At 46.2% G+C, this 18,477-nt stretch overlaps 1 protein-coding gene across 1 annotated transcript; it reads left to right on the top strand.

The window, feature by feature from the left end:
• The first annotated feature begins 10,143 nt into the window (after positions 1 to 10,143).
• On the top strand, positions 10,144 to 17,935 carry UCHL1 (ubiquitin C-terminal hydrolase L1). The gene is made up of 9 exons (XM_037897876.2): positions 10,144 to 10,298; positions 10,507 to 10,518; positions 11,034 to 11,162; positions 13,235 to 13,385; positions 14,785 to 14,870; positions 14,955 to 15,002; positions 15,990 to 16,059; positions 17,119 to 17,177; positions 17,500 to 17,935. Exons 1-9 carry the CDS (start codon positions 10,266 to 10,268, stop codon positions 17,584 to 17,586), a joined length of 675 nt encoding a protein of 224 aa, XP_037753804.1. The 5' UTR covers positions 10,144 to 10,265; the 3' UTR covers positions 17,587 to 17,935.
• The last annotated feature ends 542 nt before the right edge of the window (positions 17,936 to 18,477 follow it).

Here is an 18,477-nt window from a genome sequence, read left to right as displayed (position 1 = left end):
TGTTTATTTAAAATTGTTTAAAACTTATACCTGTATTAAATTGCTTATTTAAAATTGTTTAAAATGTATATAATGCCTTTTGTCTGGCCAAAAAAAATTTCCCTGGAACCTAACCCCTGCGATTTACATTAATTCTTATGGGGAAATTGGATTCACTCAACATCGTTTCACTTAAAGTCTCATTTTTCAGGAACATAACTACAACATTAAGTGAGGAGTTACTGTAGAGCTCATGGCAGGATCAGGACCTAAACATACATCTGTTACAGTAAGAAAAACAGTTGTATATACCTACCCTGCTCTCCCATGAGACACAGCAAATTCCAAGACAATCCAAGTGTAAGCAGAGTCAGGATGGGCTCTACCCTGACATCTGGTGGTGAGGTGTGGCAAGTAGTGGAAAAGAACTTCAGGGGCTGATCTCAATTTGCATAGGCACACCCACCCCGCCTAGAATGAGGCCATAACTGCCCAAATGGTCACTTTGGCTGTTGTGGGATCCCCAGTGTCTTTGTTATTGGGGCAGGAAGAGTAAATTGTTATTACCCTGATTATGGGAACTGTGCTTGGAACTGTACTTGGCCTTTTGTTATGATGGAGGGACTCACCATCAACTGAGTAGCACTCGCTAGGCAAGGGACATGGGTTCCAAAACTCTGTGAATTGAGAGAGACTTGAGACAGGTATTAGTACCTGGTGGTGTGGGCCCCTTTGTGAGGGCCTGAAGCACCAATTGCACCTCTGTCTCTCTCCACTGTGGAATGTCAGAGCTAATTTTGGGTCTATTAAGAGTCTTGCTGCAGGCGCTGTGCTGCATTCACTTTGGCCTTATGGTGCACCAGCACTAAGGCCCCCACTACTATGAGCTGAAATCACTGAGAGCTGAAATCACTAAGAGCTGAAATCACTAAGAGCACTGTGTCAAGTAGTGGGGAGCCAGAAGATCTAGAGTGCAGTGGTGCTGTTCGTGAGACAGCGGCGTGTTCGTGAGACGGTGAGCTGAGCAGAGCCGTTCGTGAGACAGCGAGCTGAGCAGAGCCGTTCGTGAGACGGCGAGCGGAGCTGAGCGGAGCCGTTCGTGAGACGGCGAGCGGAGCTGAGCGGAGCCGTTCGTGAGACGGCGAGCGGGGCTGAGCGGAGCCGTTCGTGAGACGGCGAGCGGGGCTGAGCGGAGCCGTTCGTGAGACGGCGAGCGGGGCTGAGCTGTTCGTGAGACGGCGAGCGGAGCTGAGTGGAGCCGTTCGTGAGACGGCGAGCTGTGCAGAGCGGAGCTGTTCGTGAGACGGCGAGCTGTGCAGAGCGGAGCTGTTCGTGAGACGGCGAGCTGAGCTGAGCTGAGCGGAGCTGTTCGTGAGACGGCGAGCTTTGCAGAGCGGAGCCGGTCATGGTGGAGCAGAGCCGTTCGTGAGACAGCGTAGCAGAGCAGAGCCCTGTGGGGCAGTCAGCTTCAGGACACGTAAGGTACCCCTTACCTCTTTCCCCCACACACAGGCATATCTTAGCCAGACTGGGGAGTAACACTCTGCAGATGAACTTTTGAACTCTGGGGCTGGACTTTTTGGATTTTGGGTGATTTGAGGATTGCTGGACTCAAGAGACGTTTGGGTTCTGGGACTCAAGAACCTGAGGGAAAGGATGTGGCCCAATTTTCTGGGGTGGGTCTTTGCTCATGGTTTGGTTAATGAACACTAGTTGTGGTGTTTCCCCAATTTAACGCTGATGTCGTTTACCTCATGTTATTAAAGATTCTCTACTACACCGAGACTCTGTGCTTGCGAGAGGGGAAGTATTGCCTCTTTGAGGCGCCCAGGGGGTGTGTAAGATTTTCCCAGGTCACTGGGTGGGGGCTCGAGCCAGTTTTGTATTTACTTTGATGAGAGGGAACCCCTGTGTACTGAACCCGGCCCTTGCTGCTATCAACTTGGCCTGGCAGAAGGGTTACACAAGTAAGTGACATTCAGTCTTAACTATAGCAGACCTGGCACTAAGTTGGAACAGAGCATTGTCCCATAGCAAACAAATGTTTACCTTCTCCTTGCCAAGTTGCTGTTCTTATAGGGCCCAAATTTCAGAAGTGCTGATCACTTTTTGACTTCAATTGAACTAAGAGTCTGACTGGGCCTTCATTCCCTGCTCCATTTATTCTGTGTTTATTTATTGTACCAGCAAGATAAGGTCTAAACAGGGAATCAACTTCCTGCTTGCTGGAAATTGCTACATCCTCTGTAGCCTTTCACACTTTTCTCAAAAAAAAAACATAGAAGAAATAGAAGAGGTCCAAAGATTGGTAACAAATATTAGAGGTATGTTGTGGGAGGTGGAGCTCTTCTATGTGAGAAATTAAAGACATGAACAAAGGAAGCCACAGGAAATTAAATGGCAACAAATATAAAACTGATAAAAGGAAATATTTCTTTGAGGTCCACAGACTTATAAAATTATGCATTGCCACAGTATATCATGGAGGCAAATTGTTTGGTAAGATCTAGAAGAGGTTCAGACATTCCCAGTACATGCATAAAGGCAGAAGCAGCAGTTAAACTACTGTATCTATGATAGTAATTATAATGCCACAAATCCTCGTGCTTCAGGGCATAAACTAGTCACTGATTACCATCAGGAAGAAAGTTAACCCATCACTTCACTTGCACAATGTTTGCTTTCATTATACAATGTTTTTACCTTCCTCTGAAGCATCTGATGGCATTATAGTGACAGGATCGTGGGCTAGATAGATCAGGTCCAGAATGGCACTTTGCACATCCTCCTACAGAAGAAGATAATTTGTTTATTAAAAAAGACATTTTGAGAGTGGCTTTGTGCCTCTCTCCCTGCCAGACTGACAGGATTTTTTGGTGTAATCAATCTATTCCTGGGTATGTTTTTGAAGAGATGGATCTCCACCATCTGGAAATGCTAGTGACTCACTAACTTGTTCATATCTTTTTGGTTTACTGATACAAGATATCAATCCTGAAATTGAAATCATTGGAGTTAGACCAGGGTTGACTTTGTCCCAAGTTTCTTAAAATAAATATATTTTTCTACTCAATATTTTGCTACAATTCAGTTTTCTTGTGGAGACAACATTTTCCTCTGAAGGAAGATCTGTTTCTCCTTCATGTAGGGTGACCAGGTGTCCGGTTTTGGACTGTTACACCTGGCCCAAAAGGGATCCTGGTGGCTCCAGTCAGCACCGCTGACTGAGCCGTTGAATGTCCACTTTGTGCGGCTCAGCAGTGGGGCTGACCGGAGCTCCCATTAGCTGGGTCAGGACAGGGGAGGAACTAGCGCCACTTGAGCACTCAGCAGGTGGCTGTTGAGGGGTCACGTGGCATGTGTCTCTCCCACTGTTGCCCAGCCCTCTTCTCCTTGCGTGGCTGGGCTCAAGCTGCGGCACGTGCCCTGTGGTGAACCGCGGTCTGTTGCCCCATTGCCAGCACCCAGGAGTTGGAGATATTTGTATCGCCGTCTTAGAGTGCTGGGAATGGGGGCTGCACCCCCATGCCCCTCACTGCATCCCTCGCCCCTCCTGCACCCCCATCCCCCATCACTGCATCCCTCCCCTCCCCGTCCCGTCCCCCACACTTACCCATCCCAACCGTGTACCTCTTACAGCACTCTCCCACCCATCCTCTCCACCTCCCAGAGCTGCCACCCCCATGTCCCTCACCCCCCTGCACCCCATTCACCTCCACACACTGCTGGCCTCCCATTATGTCCCTATACACACCTGTGCCCCCCACATCCTCATGCACCTGTAGCCTTCTGCCTCCCCCTGCATCCCCATCCACCCCATATATCCCCCCACCCCCAACTTTTCCCCTCCAGTCCACCCTCCTCCCTTCCCAGCTGGGTGATTTAGGCAGCCCCTGGAAAAGTGTATGAAAAAGTGTCTCTGTGTAGGCAAGTGTGTGCATGCACTGTATGTGTGTAAGAGACTGTGTTTTTGTGTAGGGAGGTGCGTGTATTGCCACATGTGTGTATACCTGTGAGAATAAAATTTGCAGCCCAACTCTTTGACTTTTATTCCTTTTGCTGGCTTGTGCACAAAAAAATTGATGACATAAAATATGTGTGTATTCATTTCATAACAAGTTTTTAAAAGAAAAGGGAACTCTAAAAGAAATGTATTATTTCTTAAAAAGTGTATGTTGCTGACTAGTAATTGCAGATGAGCCAATGTATCATACATTTCTCCCCACCTTTGTCTACCTACATTATAAACTCTTTGTTGCAGACTCTCTCTTTTTATGTGTATGTCCAGCACCTACCACCCTGGAGCCCTGATCTTAGTTGGGGTCTCTAGGCACTAAACAACAATTGTAACAATAAATAATGTGGAAGTATATGTGTTAGTCAATGCTAGATGTGTACACATGAATAAACATGTGTAACTGCATGTAGGTATCATTTCTGTGGTTATGCTCTATGGATTTGTATTTGGGCTTCAGGAGTGGGCCTTTAATGGACCCATTGCAGCTGTGATAATGTGTGATCCTAATTCAACACATAAAATTACAATAACTTTAGTGAACAAAAAACACTGATTATGAAAAATGGGAAGAGGGGAGGGAAAGAATCATGAAAACCTTGGTGAAATTTCATTTTTTTAAAAATTACCCTTTTTGACTATTTTGCTGCCAGCTCTAGCATCCTGTAAAAAATAAAACCTGAACTTAGCACAATACATCTGTCAAAACAATAAATATGCCTGTTTGGGCCTTACAGTGAAAATGAGCATGTGAGCAAGGGTTGGGAAGAACAAGTGAAGGAGGGAGGGGGAATGGAGTAAGCAGGGGCAGGGCCTTGGGAAGGGGTCGGGCAGGGGTGGGGCCTCAAGGAAGGGGCGGGCAGCGGGAAGGGCAAGGATGTTCAGTTTTCTGGAATTAGAAAGTTGGCAGCCCTACCTTCATGAAGTGGTCTCACTCATCTTGGTCTCACTCACTTACAGCAAAGTTCCTTGAGCAGTATTTGAACTCTGGCTATAAAAATCTTATGATCTTCTGTCCTCTTTTTCCCCATTGTGATTTTTTTTAAAGTATCTGCCTTCCATGAGGTAAAATTGCAGCAAATAGGTCTTAGATTCCAAGGCCAGAAGGGACCATTGTGATAATTTACTCCGCCCTCCGGTATAACGCAGGCCTCAGAACTTCTCCAGAATAATTCCTAGAGCAGATCTTTTAGAAAAACATCCAAATCTTTATTTTGGAATGGTCAATGATGGAGAATCCACCATGACCCTTGGTAAATTGTTCCAAGGATTAGTTACCCTCATTGTTAAAAACAGATGCCTTATTTCCAGTCTGAATGTGTCTAGCTTCCGCTTCTAGCCATTGGATTGTGTTCTCTGTTAGACTGAAAATCCAAATAACAAATATTTGTTCCCCATGTTGGTACCTATCAACTGTAATTAAGTCACAGATTACATCAAAGATAAAAGCAGCTACCTTTATCATGTCTAGGACGCAATTTCAGACCCTTAACTTTGTTATTTCGGAACCCTAACCCTAACCCCCTCCTCCCCCATGCTTGGATAATTCAAAGAAAGCAACAAAATCTTATCAGCAGTGTGACACCATAATGTCAAAAGTGTCATTAAAAACCATATTAAATGTTAGCTACTAAATGTTAGTAGCTTATCTTGTTTCAAATAAGCCAATTTGTTTGCTTTCATGTGTGCCACACACCTATGACCTTCATTCTTGCTCAGGTGAGTAGTCTTCTTTCTGGCAGTCCCATGGAAGTCCCCAGAAGCTTACAACAAATACCCCCAAACTGAAGCTTCACTCTTGCAGTATTCATGTGCTTTGATCTTGCATTAACATAATGCCAATCTCCTTTTTCAAGCTGCTGGACATTTGAAGACTACCTACTGCACCAGCTTCTTTCTGCTAGATGATTCAGTTAATAAGAGATCCTCCAAGCTCAGAAGCAAGCCTTAATTACAGTCCTTGTCCGTTCTCATGTAAGCCTTAAAATGGAAAGGGGAGAAGGAGGAATGAGTTATCAATTTACCCTATATTTAGGGTGACAGAAATCTGTCACCGGATTATATTTCCTTTGCTTTCTGGAATCAGCAATGAGTCTTCTGAAGGCAAGATGTACACTTTTCCTAGTTTAGACAGCTAAGTACATACCCTATCCCTAGAATGATCAGAGGCAGAGCAGACAGCACCCTAATTCATAGAAAATACATGGGTTTCAACAGTAATTCTCCAGCACGTCCCTTGATTTGAACAAGATAAAATGTCTCAGGTCACATTTTATATGTATATCCACCTGGACCAAAGAGAAGCGTTACACAGAAGGAGCTGCAGCGCACCATATGAAGGTGGTTGAGGGGGAGCCATAGCACTGTGGCCCCCACCCATGCTGCCACCACACCCCCTGCCTGACGGTCCACTTCCCCACTCAGGCACCCCATCTTCCGGCTCATGAACCCTACATCCACTCCCTTCCAGGAGGCTCAGCTCTTGAGAGAGACCCCTTACCATCCCTTCCCAGGAGCCACTGTCTCCCCTTACCTTAGCCTTCCCTGTTGGTGAGCCTCGTCCCCAGGTGAGGATTCCATCATGCTTCCTAGCAGATCCTTGGCGCTGAGAGGAGCCACCATGATTTCAGCAGCCTGCAGCTGAGGGCCTGGCAAGTGGCACGCTGCACACAGGAGCTGCGTCCACTACAGCTACAGTGGTGCTGCAACCCACTGCGCCAAATTGCAATAGCACTCAAATTTGTTCAAGCCAAAAAGTGATTGGGCCATGGGACAGGTGGCGTCCCCAGCTCCGGGGCCTATACATAGGCTTCCTCTTAGTGAAGATGTTGATTTATGTATACAATTTTGCATTGTTTCCTGGGGGCAGAATTATTTATAGCAAGAGAAGAGCATTTTTATTGTGTTTTGAAATTACCATGCTCATAGACATGGCAGATCACCTTTTAGAGAGACTATGGGTGAGGTTTTTCCATTCCTGAAAACCCCCTATGTGCTGCTTCACTGGCATACAAAGACTAAGAGCCCTTCAGCGGGCCAGATTTATGCAAGCTCCTCAAAAGCCCTGACACAGTGAGTGCACTAGAGTAGAGCTGGAGCTTGGAGGAGACGACACAGGCCTGTAGTACTACAGGCATTCTGCAAAGTACTTCTGCCCAGAAGCAGACCTAAAGATACACCAAGGACTTATCCAGCCCTCAAACAACCCAGAAACAAGAGGGTGCAAAGGTGGTTTAGGGACAGGTTCACTCTTCCTCCCATGGGTTGCAAGATCTGTGCTGTACCTTCCTCTAAAGGGGCTGCACTAAATCTCACCCTATGAGTATATTGAGGGCAAAGAGCAACTTATTTGTCTGTGTGTTCTAATTGTTTGCTGTGTCTGTACCTCCCAGTGGATGCAGAGCTAATCCTAAAGACATGTGAATAGGTTGGCCAAGGATTCTAGCAATACTGAGAGATCTTGTCTAGCAGATGACCTGTTTTTACAGTCTGGTTTCAGGGATCAGTGATTATGTGAAAAACCTGATGTATTGCGAAACAAGAGAAATAGACAATACAGCACTACTATTTACCAGCTCTCTAATGATGTACTGCAGTATATACTATCCCTGCTTTTACTCTGACATAATAAGACATAGCAATATTCCTGTAGAAACATAGACTTACCATTGGCGTGCCCTCTCATGGCTGGGCATGGCATAGCCAGCTCTCATTCGCCATTGTCCCTTGGTAACAGCCAGTCTGGCTCTGCAGTGGTCTGCCTCTTCTCATGACTCAGGTCACTTTGAAGTCTCTCTCATGGGATATTGGTGTCCTAGACAGTGCCCCATGTGACACTACTTGTTAATCAGACATCTTCCACCCCTCCAGGGCTCCTCCTCTATTCCACTCTACTGTCAGGAAAATAACCCCAACACTTCTCCCTGGAGTCTGTCAGCCAAACAAAACCCACCAAAAGCAACATCTGCTCCTTCCCCTACTTGAACTTTTAATCCATCCTGGGTGCTCCCCAGCTTTCTATTATTCCGCCAAGCACTGACTCTCAGGGGTTATCTCCTTAAAGTCTTGGTCTTAGCCTGGATCCTCAATGCCAATCTTCCTCCAAGGTTATCTGCCTGTAAATTGGCCCTCTCAGGCCTCCTTCATCCCAGTTATCCTCTCCCTAAGCACCAGTTTAATCTCCCAGCTGAAGCACCTTTGTTCTCCACTACCAAGAAAGGAACTAGAGAGCCTATACCATTCTCTTTACAACCTTCTTCCTACTCTGAACTTCCTTTCTTCACTATCACTATCTATAATTAAGCCAGCCTCCAGGTGCAGCCAGGTAGCATAACTGGCCTCCTACTCCCATTTTAACCCTTTCATTGCCTGTGTGGGCTAGACGCCCATTGCAATTCTATATATGTTGCATAATTCTGATTATCATTGTATCTTTTCCCTACTACTTCAGTTGTGACTAGGGTTGGGTATTTGACCAGTCCAAAAATAATTGGTGAACTGAGTGGTCAAATAATGTCAAAAATAGTAAAATATTTTAAAGCCCTAATTTATTAGAACGGTAACAGCAGAGTAAAAAAAAAAGTAAGACTTTATGGTCTCCGATAGGCTTAGTCTTAGATAGATACTTACACCTAATTACAAAAAATAAGTTACTTAACTGAGTTAACGCAGAAATATGCAAAATACAATTAAATGAATTGCTAAAAAAATTAAAGGATGTTGCCATGATGCAATAAAAAGATAGGTCACCGCCTACATCACAGCATTTTTGCTGGAATATTTGACAATATTTTACTATGGACAAATAATAGGCTATCAGTTGATGTTCTTTGAGACCGGTCAATTGACTGGTGTGCCAATCCTGCTTGTGACCTGATTTGAATGGCTGTTAATACTGCAAGCTGCTAGAGCTAAAACCAATGTTGTTCTCTATCTGAAATCTTGTGCTGTACTGCCAGCTTTCAAACAGTATAAACTATTAATTTCTACCTGTTGGAGTTCATGAAACCATTGTTGCTACTCTCCTCAGCACTTGAGGAGTGATGTTTACCTGCACTACAGGGCAAGAGGAGCAGGAGAGGCTGTATCAGTTAGGGAAGAGTCATGTCTGCTTTGCCTTGTGTTTGCAGCATAGTATCTTGGCTGCTGACCCAGCTGTCTGGCCATCCCTTTGGTACCTTTCAGTGGCCAAGGCACTGAGGTGGGGAGGAGTAGCAATAAAGCCATTTTTCTTTTGAAAAATAGGAAAAAATTGAAGTGTAAGATTGAAGAAAGTCCCATGGAGCCTTTTAGTGGGGGAGTTGAGAAGGGAAAGTACATGGGATTTAGGAAACCTTCCTCAACACCAGGGAACCCTAGCATTTCTAAAATTATGTAGGAATAACTCTGGATCTCTCTGCAAGGAATGAAGTGGTTAATCTGTCCATTCCCATCAAGAGCAGCAAAGAGCTAGAATTTCACACAAGGCTTGGGGGGAGGAGGAAGTGACGGCAGGATTTGGAAGCTGCTGTTTTCTCAAGTATTTTCTTCGTGATTTTTATTCACTATTTGGTTGGGGGTGGGTGGGTTCTTTTTTAACCTTGCTATTGTGAGCAACACAATGGAGGTTGTGGACTAGTCAAATACAGACTTCACGTGATTGCAAGATAACCTCTCTCCGTGTGTTTTTCTAGTGCTGCGTCACAGCGCTCGCCTAGAACATAATACACTTCTGCAGTTAACCGGTAATACATTGATCCATGATACTTCAGGAACAATGGTGCACCATAACCCCATACTCTGCCTAACAACACCCGGGGTAGATATGGCATTAGCATCCCCCTAGTCCTCTCTGGCACCACACCCCTGGCAAGCCTGCTCCCCTGTTGCTCTTGCTGAACACCACGTGTTTTCCTCCTGCTCCTGGCAACATCCACACAGAGGATCAGGAGACCGGGGGACCAGCCCTGTCCCGCTGCGCGCTCCAGACACAGCCCACGCCATGAACCTGCCATTACCGCACCAGGGAAACGCATTGCCGTGGTCGGTGGGTGGGGGGTGGGAAGTACCATTGTTTCTTGGGGGGGGGGAGAACGGACAGCGATGAGCAGCCGAGTGTTTCCCCCTGGATTGGTTTTGCCCCTGCTCCTCCTCCTCCTCCCCCCTGCGGAGGCCCGGAGTGAGTCAGCCCGGCGGTATATAGTGCTGGGCAGGCGGCTCCTGTGTTTGCAGAGCTGTCAGTCCCATTGAGTCTCCTTCTTTGGCACCTGGGTCGTAGCCACCGCCGTGCACCATGCAGTGGCAGCCTATGGAGATTAACCCCGAGGTAAGCCGGTTCAGTGCAGGGGGTTTGGATTAGGGCTACCGGGAAGATCGGGGGGGGAACTAGCGCTGGGGCTCTGGGTGAGTGGGGGGCTGGGCGAATGGGGGGTCCTGGGGGCTGGGCGAAGAGCTGGGGTGGCGTCGGTGGAGGGGGCAGGGCGAAGACCTGGGGGGCTGGGGTCTCCCACTCTCTCATCCGCTTTGTCTTGCAGATGCTGAACAAAGTGAGTGGCCGGCGCCGGAGGGGCCGCGGGGCTGTCGGGCCGCAGCAGCAGCAGGCGGGAATGGCTCCTTCTCGCATCCCTCCATCCCCTTCGGGGTGGGGCCGGAGCGTGATGTCTCGGGGCGCGGCTGCCCCGTCACGCCTCTGCAGGGGGCTGGGCGCGGCGCGCACTGCGGGGCCTCCATGGAAGCAGGGGGGGGGGGGGGGTTGCAGTCGGGGTGGGGCCGGACGCCCCATCGAGCGGTGCCCGCCTCTGAGTCCGCCCCACGTGCGGGGCAGGGTCCCGGGCCCGGCGGCAGGTGGCGCTGCGGCCCCGCGGTTTGTGCTGTGTCACAGGCGGGGGAGGGGCGGCCTCCCCCCGCGGGGCCTGCCGGCGCGGCTGGGCTCCCTTGTGGCTGTGCGGGCGGGGAGGGTGCGCGTCCCTGGGCTGGGGGGCTCCTGGTTACCCCTCCGCCCTTCCCTGATGAGAACACAGCGGGCTGGGTACCCCCCCTGCGTCACGCTCTCTCCCTGCAGGTGCTGTCCCGGCTGGGAGTTGCCCCTGGCTGGCGCTTTGTGGATGTGCTGGGGTTTGAGGAAGACTTGCTGAGCTCAGTGCCCACCCCGGCCTGTGCCCTGCTCCTGCTCTTTCCCCTCACTGCCCAGGTAGGTCCCTGGGATGCGGGAGGGGCAGCAGCTGGCAGGCCCTGTGCAGCGCTATCCCTGTGCAGGGGAGACAGCCTGCTGAATCAGCAGGGACCTTTGTTTTTCTTTCCATAGCTGAGATTAAACCTACTATATAGGTGATACTAAACAGAAACACCACTGGTCCCCTTCCCTTGTATGATGTCATGGGATACATATGCTGCCTGGCACTGGCAGGTGGCCCACCCTAGGAGTGTCTCACTCTGATGTGTAGTGAACTAACAGAATGCTAACCCCTAAATGTGCATTGCAATTAATGGATACTCTCTGCAAAGACCAGAATGTTAAAATACCTATTCTTCTGTGGGTTTTCTTATCTGGAAATTCTTTCTTTAGATTGACCCTCCCTTAAATCTGCAGAAGCAGGTTTCTCCAACCCAAATACTAACTTGACAAAGCAGAAGAAGGTAGAGCAACTCAGACTTGCGGAAGAGAATGCTGTCTCTAGCTCTCTCTCTAATCTAAAACTAAGATGGCAGCACTATCTGGCAGGTGGCGCAACTGAACCAAATCATTTACTGTTAAATTCTCATTCAGGAAATAGAAGTTCCAAGACCTGATAGTCAGATTTGTGACCTGCATCTGTGTATTAGATACATTAAGAACTAATTCATTGTCTATGCATTCTTCATGACAAGATCTGAATTGGGGGGGAGGTGTCATCATTTACATAGTAAACTGAAAACAACACCAGTAACTTATTTCACTTAGTATTGATTCATTTCCCCAACTCCATCTGTGAATGTACTGGACTCCAGTGGTATCTTGCTGTCAGTGGGGCTTCCTCAGAGGACCTGTAATCTGCTTGACCACATGACTGTCTAATTAGACAGAGTCTAGAGTTTCAGTAGATCTAAAAGCTATCGTCCCTTGAAGAAACAGTTCTACTTGTTGTAAGCTTTGAGGCAATAAGTCAAATATTGTAACAGTGATTGTATTAGCACTTTGCTGTTGTCTAAGTTGGCAGTAAAAGGGGCTGCTCACTGTCAGTAATTCTAATATGAATTCATACTTGACTAGAGGCTGTAATCTTAGATGCACAGTTAAAACCTCAAATTTACTAGAATGACAGTCACAGAAGAATTGTCTAGACCAGGGTGGACAGACTTTTTGGCCTGAGGGCCACATCAGGGTTCCAAAACTGTATGGAGGGCTGGAGAGGGAAGGCTGGGCCTCCCCAAACAGCCTCGCTCCTGCCCCCTCCCATTTCTCCACCTGCTTTGTCCCTTGACTGCCGCTTAGACATGCTGCTCTGAGCAGCATGGTGGCAGCTGTACTGCCACGTGGCCCAGCAGGAGCTTGCAACCCTGCTGCCCAGCGCACTGGCAGCACAGCAAGCTGAGGCTGTAGTGGGGGACAGAGGGGAGGGGCTGGGGGCTCAAGGGCCAGGCAGGACAGTCCCATGGGCCGGATGTGGCCCATGAGTTGTAGTTTGCCCACCTCTGGTCTAGACAAACTGTATGCTCTTTAATGGCAAATGAGCTGAAACTACTAGGAGTGTGGGGGAGGCATTCTGATGTTTCTGGTCCTGTAGCTGGCTCAGCTGAAGCTAAATGTATCTTGAGGGTGAGGAATAGAAGTGGCAGATATAACCATTCCTTGTAGGAGCAACCACTCTCAAGTCTTGTCTCCAAATACATGAAATACAGCTATTAGAGAAGCCAGTGACACAAATCTGGCTCCAGTTGAGCAAGCTCTTGAGTGGATTGGACAGTAATGAGTCCTTGGAAGTGGATTTCTCAAGCCAACTTTTGTATAGCTGATAGCCCTTTTCTCTGAGCTATCAGTTGGAGTTCCATACTACAACTTGGCTCATACACCACATATACATTGTGCAGTCCTAGACCAATGTCATCCTAGTGGAAGTAAAATCATGTGCCTTTGTTCCAAAAAGGATGGCTTTCTGGTTAACTTCCCCTCTGATGCTTTCTAATCTTCCACAGCTGACTTCCCTGTTAGACCTATTAGACTCTGTAAAGGATTTTAAGATGTCTAGAAAATTACAAACCATTGATGTACTTGCATGTTTGCAGCATGAAAACTTCAGGAAAAAACAGATTGAAGAATTAAAGGGACAAGAAGTTAGTTCCAAAGTGTATTTTTTGAAACAGACGGTTGGCAATTCCTGTGGGACAATTGGCCTGATACATGCAGTTGCTAATAACCAAGAGAAATTTGTATTTGGTGAGTATGGCTATTGAGCCATTTTTCCCCAAGAGCTTTAAAAGGGAACTTTCTTCATTAGGCCACTCACTGCTCTGGATACTCCAGACCCACTGTAGCTAAAGAGATCGTACACTAGCTACTTACCTTATTCTATTGTTAAGACTAGGTTTGAGAAGATCAGATCTGACTAGAAAGCCCTTCCCTGAACATTTCACTACAAGAAACTTAGACTGGCAATGGCTTATGGTATCTGCCCATACTTGAGTGACCTATACCCACTGCTTCTTGAGTAACAGAAGGGGAATATCCAGTCCCTGAGGGTGGACAATAGTGTATTTTGTATATCAAGTATGACTCTTGGCACCTGAAGTGCCAGGAGATCTGATCTAAAGGGAGGAAATCCAATTTCTATTGGATCTACTTTGCATAAGAATACCACTTGCCTGGGTTTACATGTATCAATGGATGGGGATTTCTCCATATAGAAAATGTGTTTGACACTAGTAATAAACTTGTCAAGATACTTGAGTCTCTAGAGATTTATCATGTGAGCAATGAAATATACCTTCGCTGGCACCTCAAAAGCGCTGAGGCTCTCTAACAAAAGGGTGCTTAGTTTAGCTATTGTCTAAGAATGATAAACTGTTGGGATACCCAGTATGGTAGGGTGGCACTCACTACTTATTTCAGGAAAACCTGGCATGGCTAATAACTAGAATACCTACTCATTCACTCCTGCTCAGAGTGGAAATTAGTCAGGAAAGTGACTGTAAAATAACAATCTTTCAAATTGACGGAGCTACTTCTGTTGGGTTTAAGTTAACACCCTTCAACTCATGGTATCTGAGTAGTTACACAACTAAACTAAGCAGCTGGATTGTAAACAGGCTCATGCACCAGACTTCTCAGTTAAAGCACAGGGAGAAATTGTCTCCTTTAAAGACAACAGGGTCTACTGGGATGTTAGCAGCTAGACTACATTTTTCTTCATGAAGTAGGAGCATTAAACACAGCCTAACCCTCAGTAGCATCAAACTGGGAATTAAAATAAACACTTTAACTGTTCAGTCCAGAATTAATCTGGAAGGCCTCTTGTGAGGCAGGGGGAGGGAGTAGAAAACCACCAAGTGTTTGAGCACCATTATATTTGCAATGGTAGCTCTAATCACTTACCAGAGACTACTGCATCTGATGGCATATGGTGCCTGTCATTCCATAGCCATAACCAATTTTAGGTCATGTTGCAATACTTCAGTAAGTATTGAGGATAGCATGAATGTACTGGGCAGCCTAGATACGTTGTGTAACATCCTGTAGTATGTATATTCATATCTGTAAACTAGCCTAGCTTGAGTTGGACTCACTCGTAACCTATATGAACACATTCATTGTCTAACCATGGCAAACTCTTGCACAGATGATGGATCAGCCCTTAAGAAGTTTCTCAAGGAAACAGCTGATCTCTCTCCTGAAGAGAGAGCAAAACACCTTGAAAATAACAAGGTATGAGAACTACTGGATTGGGAAAGTTTTTTTTACTGCAATTAACATTTGGGGTTTATTAATCTGTATCTACTTTCTCTTCAGGCTATTCAGGAAGTCCATAATGCTGTTGCACAAGAAGGCCAATGTCAAGTAAGCTTTGCACAGGAGACTTAGTTTATGGTGATAGGGGCTAGATTGCTGTATCTCTATATTAATACACTAATAGGTGGGAAAGAGGGAGATTCTTTGGATCATGGGCTTGCTCCAGCTTGACAGCGTTGCATTACACCGGGGTGACCAACCTGCAGCTCTAGAACCACATGCAGCTCTTCAGAAGTTAATATGAAGTTCCTTGCATAGGTGCTGACTCCAAGGCTGGAGCTACAGATGACTTTCCAATGTGCTGTGGGGTGCTCGCTGCTCAACCCCCTGCTCTGCCCCAGGTCCTTCCACCCTTCTGCCCCTTCCCCTGAGCATGCCATGCCCTTGTTCCTCTCCCTTTCCACCAGAGCCTCCTGCCCACTGCAAAACAGCTGATTGCAGGAGGGAGAGGGAGGCACTGATTGGCAGGGCTGCCAGTGGGCAGGAGGTGCTGGGTGGGGGTGGTGGATGTGGGGCTGCTGACACATTACTGTGGCTCTTTAGCAGTTGGTAAATTCTGGCTCCTTCTTGGGCTCAAGTTGGCCACCCCTGCATTATACCATTTCTTCTATTAAAAAAGGCAAATGGGGAAGTAACAGAACTCCTTTCACAAATCTGAGTAAAACTTTCAAAAGCTCCTAATTGCTCAAGTCCCTTTTTAAAATGGGTCTTAGACTAAGTTACTTCCTCTGTCTGATTTTGATGTTGGCAAAAACTGCCATCCTTCTATTAGAGCAAGTATGAGGAGCTGAGAGCCTTAGTCCTATTGCTGACTTAGGCTACTAGCATGTTACATGAATTTCAGATGACTTGTGTATCTCTCCTGTTTCCTATTCCCTATCTATAAAACTTGTTAGTTACATCAGGGTATTAAAAATCTTATATTGCACAAATGCAGAACAGGATCCAGATTCTCCAACAAACTAGGGAGCCCATGGTTTGGGTTAGGTTGCTGTTAGATACAGCTATCTTACTGATTCTGTCTTCTCTCTCCAGGTAGAGGAGGATAAAGTGAACTTCCATTTTATTCTGTTTGTTAATGTGGATGGAAATCTCTATGAATTGGGTAGGTTTATATAAATCTGTATTTGGAGTAGTAGGTAGCTGTTTAAGCTTGTTTGTAATCAACACATGGGCCTCTTAATTGCTTACTAGGTGAATCCCTGTGCAACCCATTCTGACTGGAAAATATCCTGAAACTAGTATCTGCAAGCTGCCCTTTCTGTTTCCCTCCCAAAGGACTAGACCTCTTGCTGTGGCCTAGAGAGCCTGAAACATTACTTCTCAAATGTGAGCACTGGAGGCTTTTCTTGTAGCCACAGCCTCCTGGGCTGTGACTATGGGAGGGAAGCAGTGGCCCCTTGCCCAGAGTCACTAGCAGGGGTTGGGCCCAGCCCCCTCCAGAGACAGAAATGTTGGAGGTGCAGGCAGCTGTTGAATTCCCCACCTTCCTGGGGGTAGGGGAACAGGCTTCAGCCACAGGGCTTCAGGCTCACCACCCATGCCACTGTCCCTGGGCCCTGCAGCTTGCCTGCCCACCTCCCCATCCAGGGCTTACTCTTGTCCCAGGCAAGTCCAAGTCTGCTGTGAAAAATGATGTTAACAAATATCACTTTTTGTAGCAGACTTAATATCCTAGCAAGCTGTTTAAAATAGTTTGAACAACTAAGACAAGAACATGCAAAGCACCTTATTTGTTTCTATTCTCTTTAGGTCCACTAAAGAATAGACCGCTACCTTTTTTAATACACATGTCCAAATCATTGCAATTTATATAGCTTTTTTCAGATTCTGTATGTGCATATTTTTCTTAAAGTTAATTATTTTAGGAAAAATTGTCAGCATGGCTACCAGCAAGAGTTGGTGGCCACACTCCAAGGCCACAAAAAATTGTTAAAATCCTGCTCTAGGATAATACTAATTTGCCCTATTCAATTCCATGTTGTGGCCACACTTGATTGACCTTACCAGTAAGGAGTCTTGCTCTACTATGTTTCCTGAGCCCATATCTCCTAATCATTCAGGAGCTAACTGTCTACAAACGCCAAAATTAGATGGCCAAAATTAGAACTAACATTACGTGAAAGCACAGTTGGTTTTTTTTAATGAGGTTGTTTCTTTATAGATGGACGCATGCCATTCCCTGTAAATCATGGCAAAAGTTCAGATGACTTGCTATTGAAGGTAGGCTCACTTACTTCAGTTATGAGTTCATAGTGTCTAGACCTGGGGGATTCTAAAGCTGCATCTCTGCAGCATGCCTTATTGAGCCAATTGCTGTGCTAGCAGATGAATTGTAATCACTTGGTTTGAAAAACCTCAAACTGTATCATTAGCTGCTCGGTAGCATAGTAAGCAGATGCTACAGGGCTAGGTTCAAAATTGTCTCTAGCAACATACCCTTGGTTTAACAAGGATGGTGCACAGATTGTCAGGTGCTTTTATGATTAACTTTTTGGAGACTACAGTGCAGCCTGAGTACTAAATAAGAACTTGTCTCTCTAAGGGTTCTGCCAAGATCTGCAGACAGTTCACAGAACGTGAGAGAGGAGAAGTTCGCTTTTCTGCTGTGGCTCTCTGCAAGTCTGCCTGAGATGCTGAAGAGGGAGTTGAAGGAAGGCAATCTAATAGCACATCAGTAAATGCAGTCTCTAAATCTTTTCTTGCTTCAGTGCTTGTTAAATGCAGCTGGTCTGGCCAATCTAAACAGGTCTGCAACACTACTTCCACCTCCAGTATATACAAGCAACATCAGAGCTTAAGATAAATAAGCTCAACTTCAATATGAACTGTTCTGACAACTGTCTTTGGATTCTTAGGGTCCTGACTCTTTACAGTTCAGTAAAAAATGCTTTACATGGCTTGTTTAACCTGTGCCTGTAAGTTAAGCTGTTTGTAATTTCATGTACTTAATAGGATAAATAAACTCTTCTGCTGTTAAAGTGACTGGATTAGTCTCTTTCAATGTGGATGTTCATGTAACATGACTGCACACTCAAAGTAGGCCTGATAATGGTGGTTGCCACTAGAGGGCAATGAGACCTAATAGAGAAAATAGCACTTCAAACAAGAACAGGAATTGCAGGCCCAAAGCATAGGTAACGATTCTCTAATGCTTAAGTTATAGGTCATGGTTTTGGGCTACTAGGGGTAGAATATCCCTTTGAGAGCTGTTCTCTAAACTTTCATTCTGTGCTCTAAAACATCAGTGTCCTTAATCACTACTGGATATGCACATCTCTTGGCATGGATGAAATACTCATAAGGTAATGAGGCACAGTAATTCTGTATTGACTAAGTATAGCCACACTCCTGCTTATGTCAGTGTAACCATGTTGCTCAGGGGTGTTCTTTTTTAAAAAAGTGCACCCCCATGCCATAAGTGATGTGGATAGCACTGTTAAGTAGAGAGCTCCTGCTGCCATAGCTACCACAGCTCCTGGGGCTGGAGTAATGAAGCTGACAGGAAGGCAGGCCTGCCCAA

This window comes from Chelonia mydas, chromosome 4 (assembly GCF_015237465.2).
Source record: "Chelonia mydas isolate rCheMyd1 chromosome 4, rCheMyd1.pri.v2, whole genome shotgun sequence".
Lineage (NCBI taxonomy): Eukaryota > Metazoa > Chordata > Testudines > Cheloniidae > Chelonia > Chelonia mydas.
The sequence above is the reverse complement of the archived record's forward strand: the minus strand, read 5'-3'. Positions and strand labels throughout refer to the sequence as shown.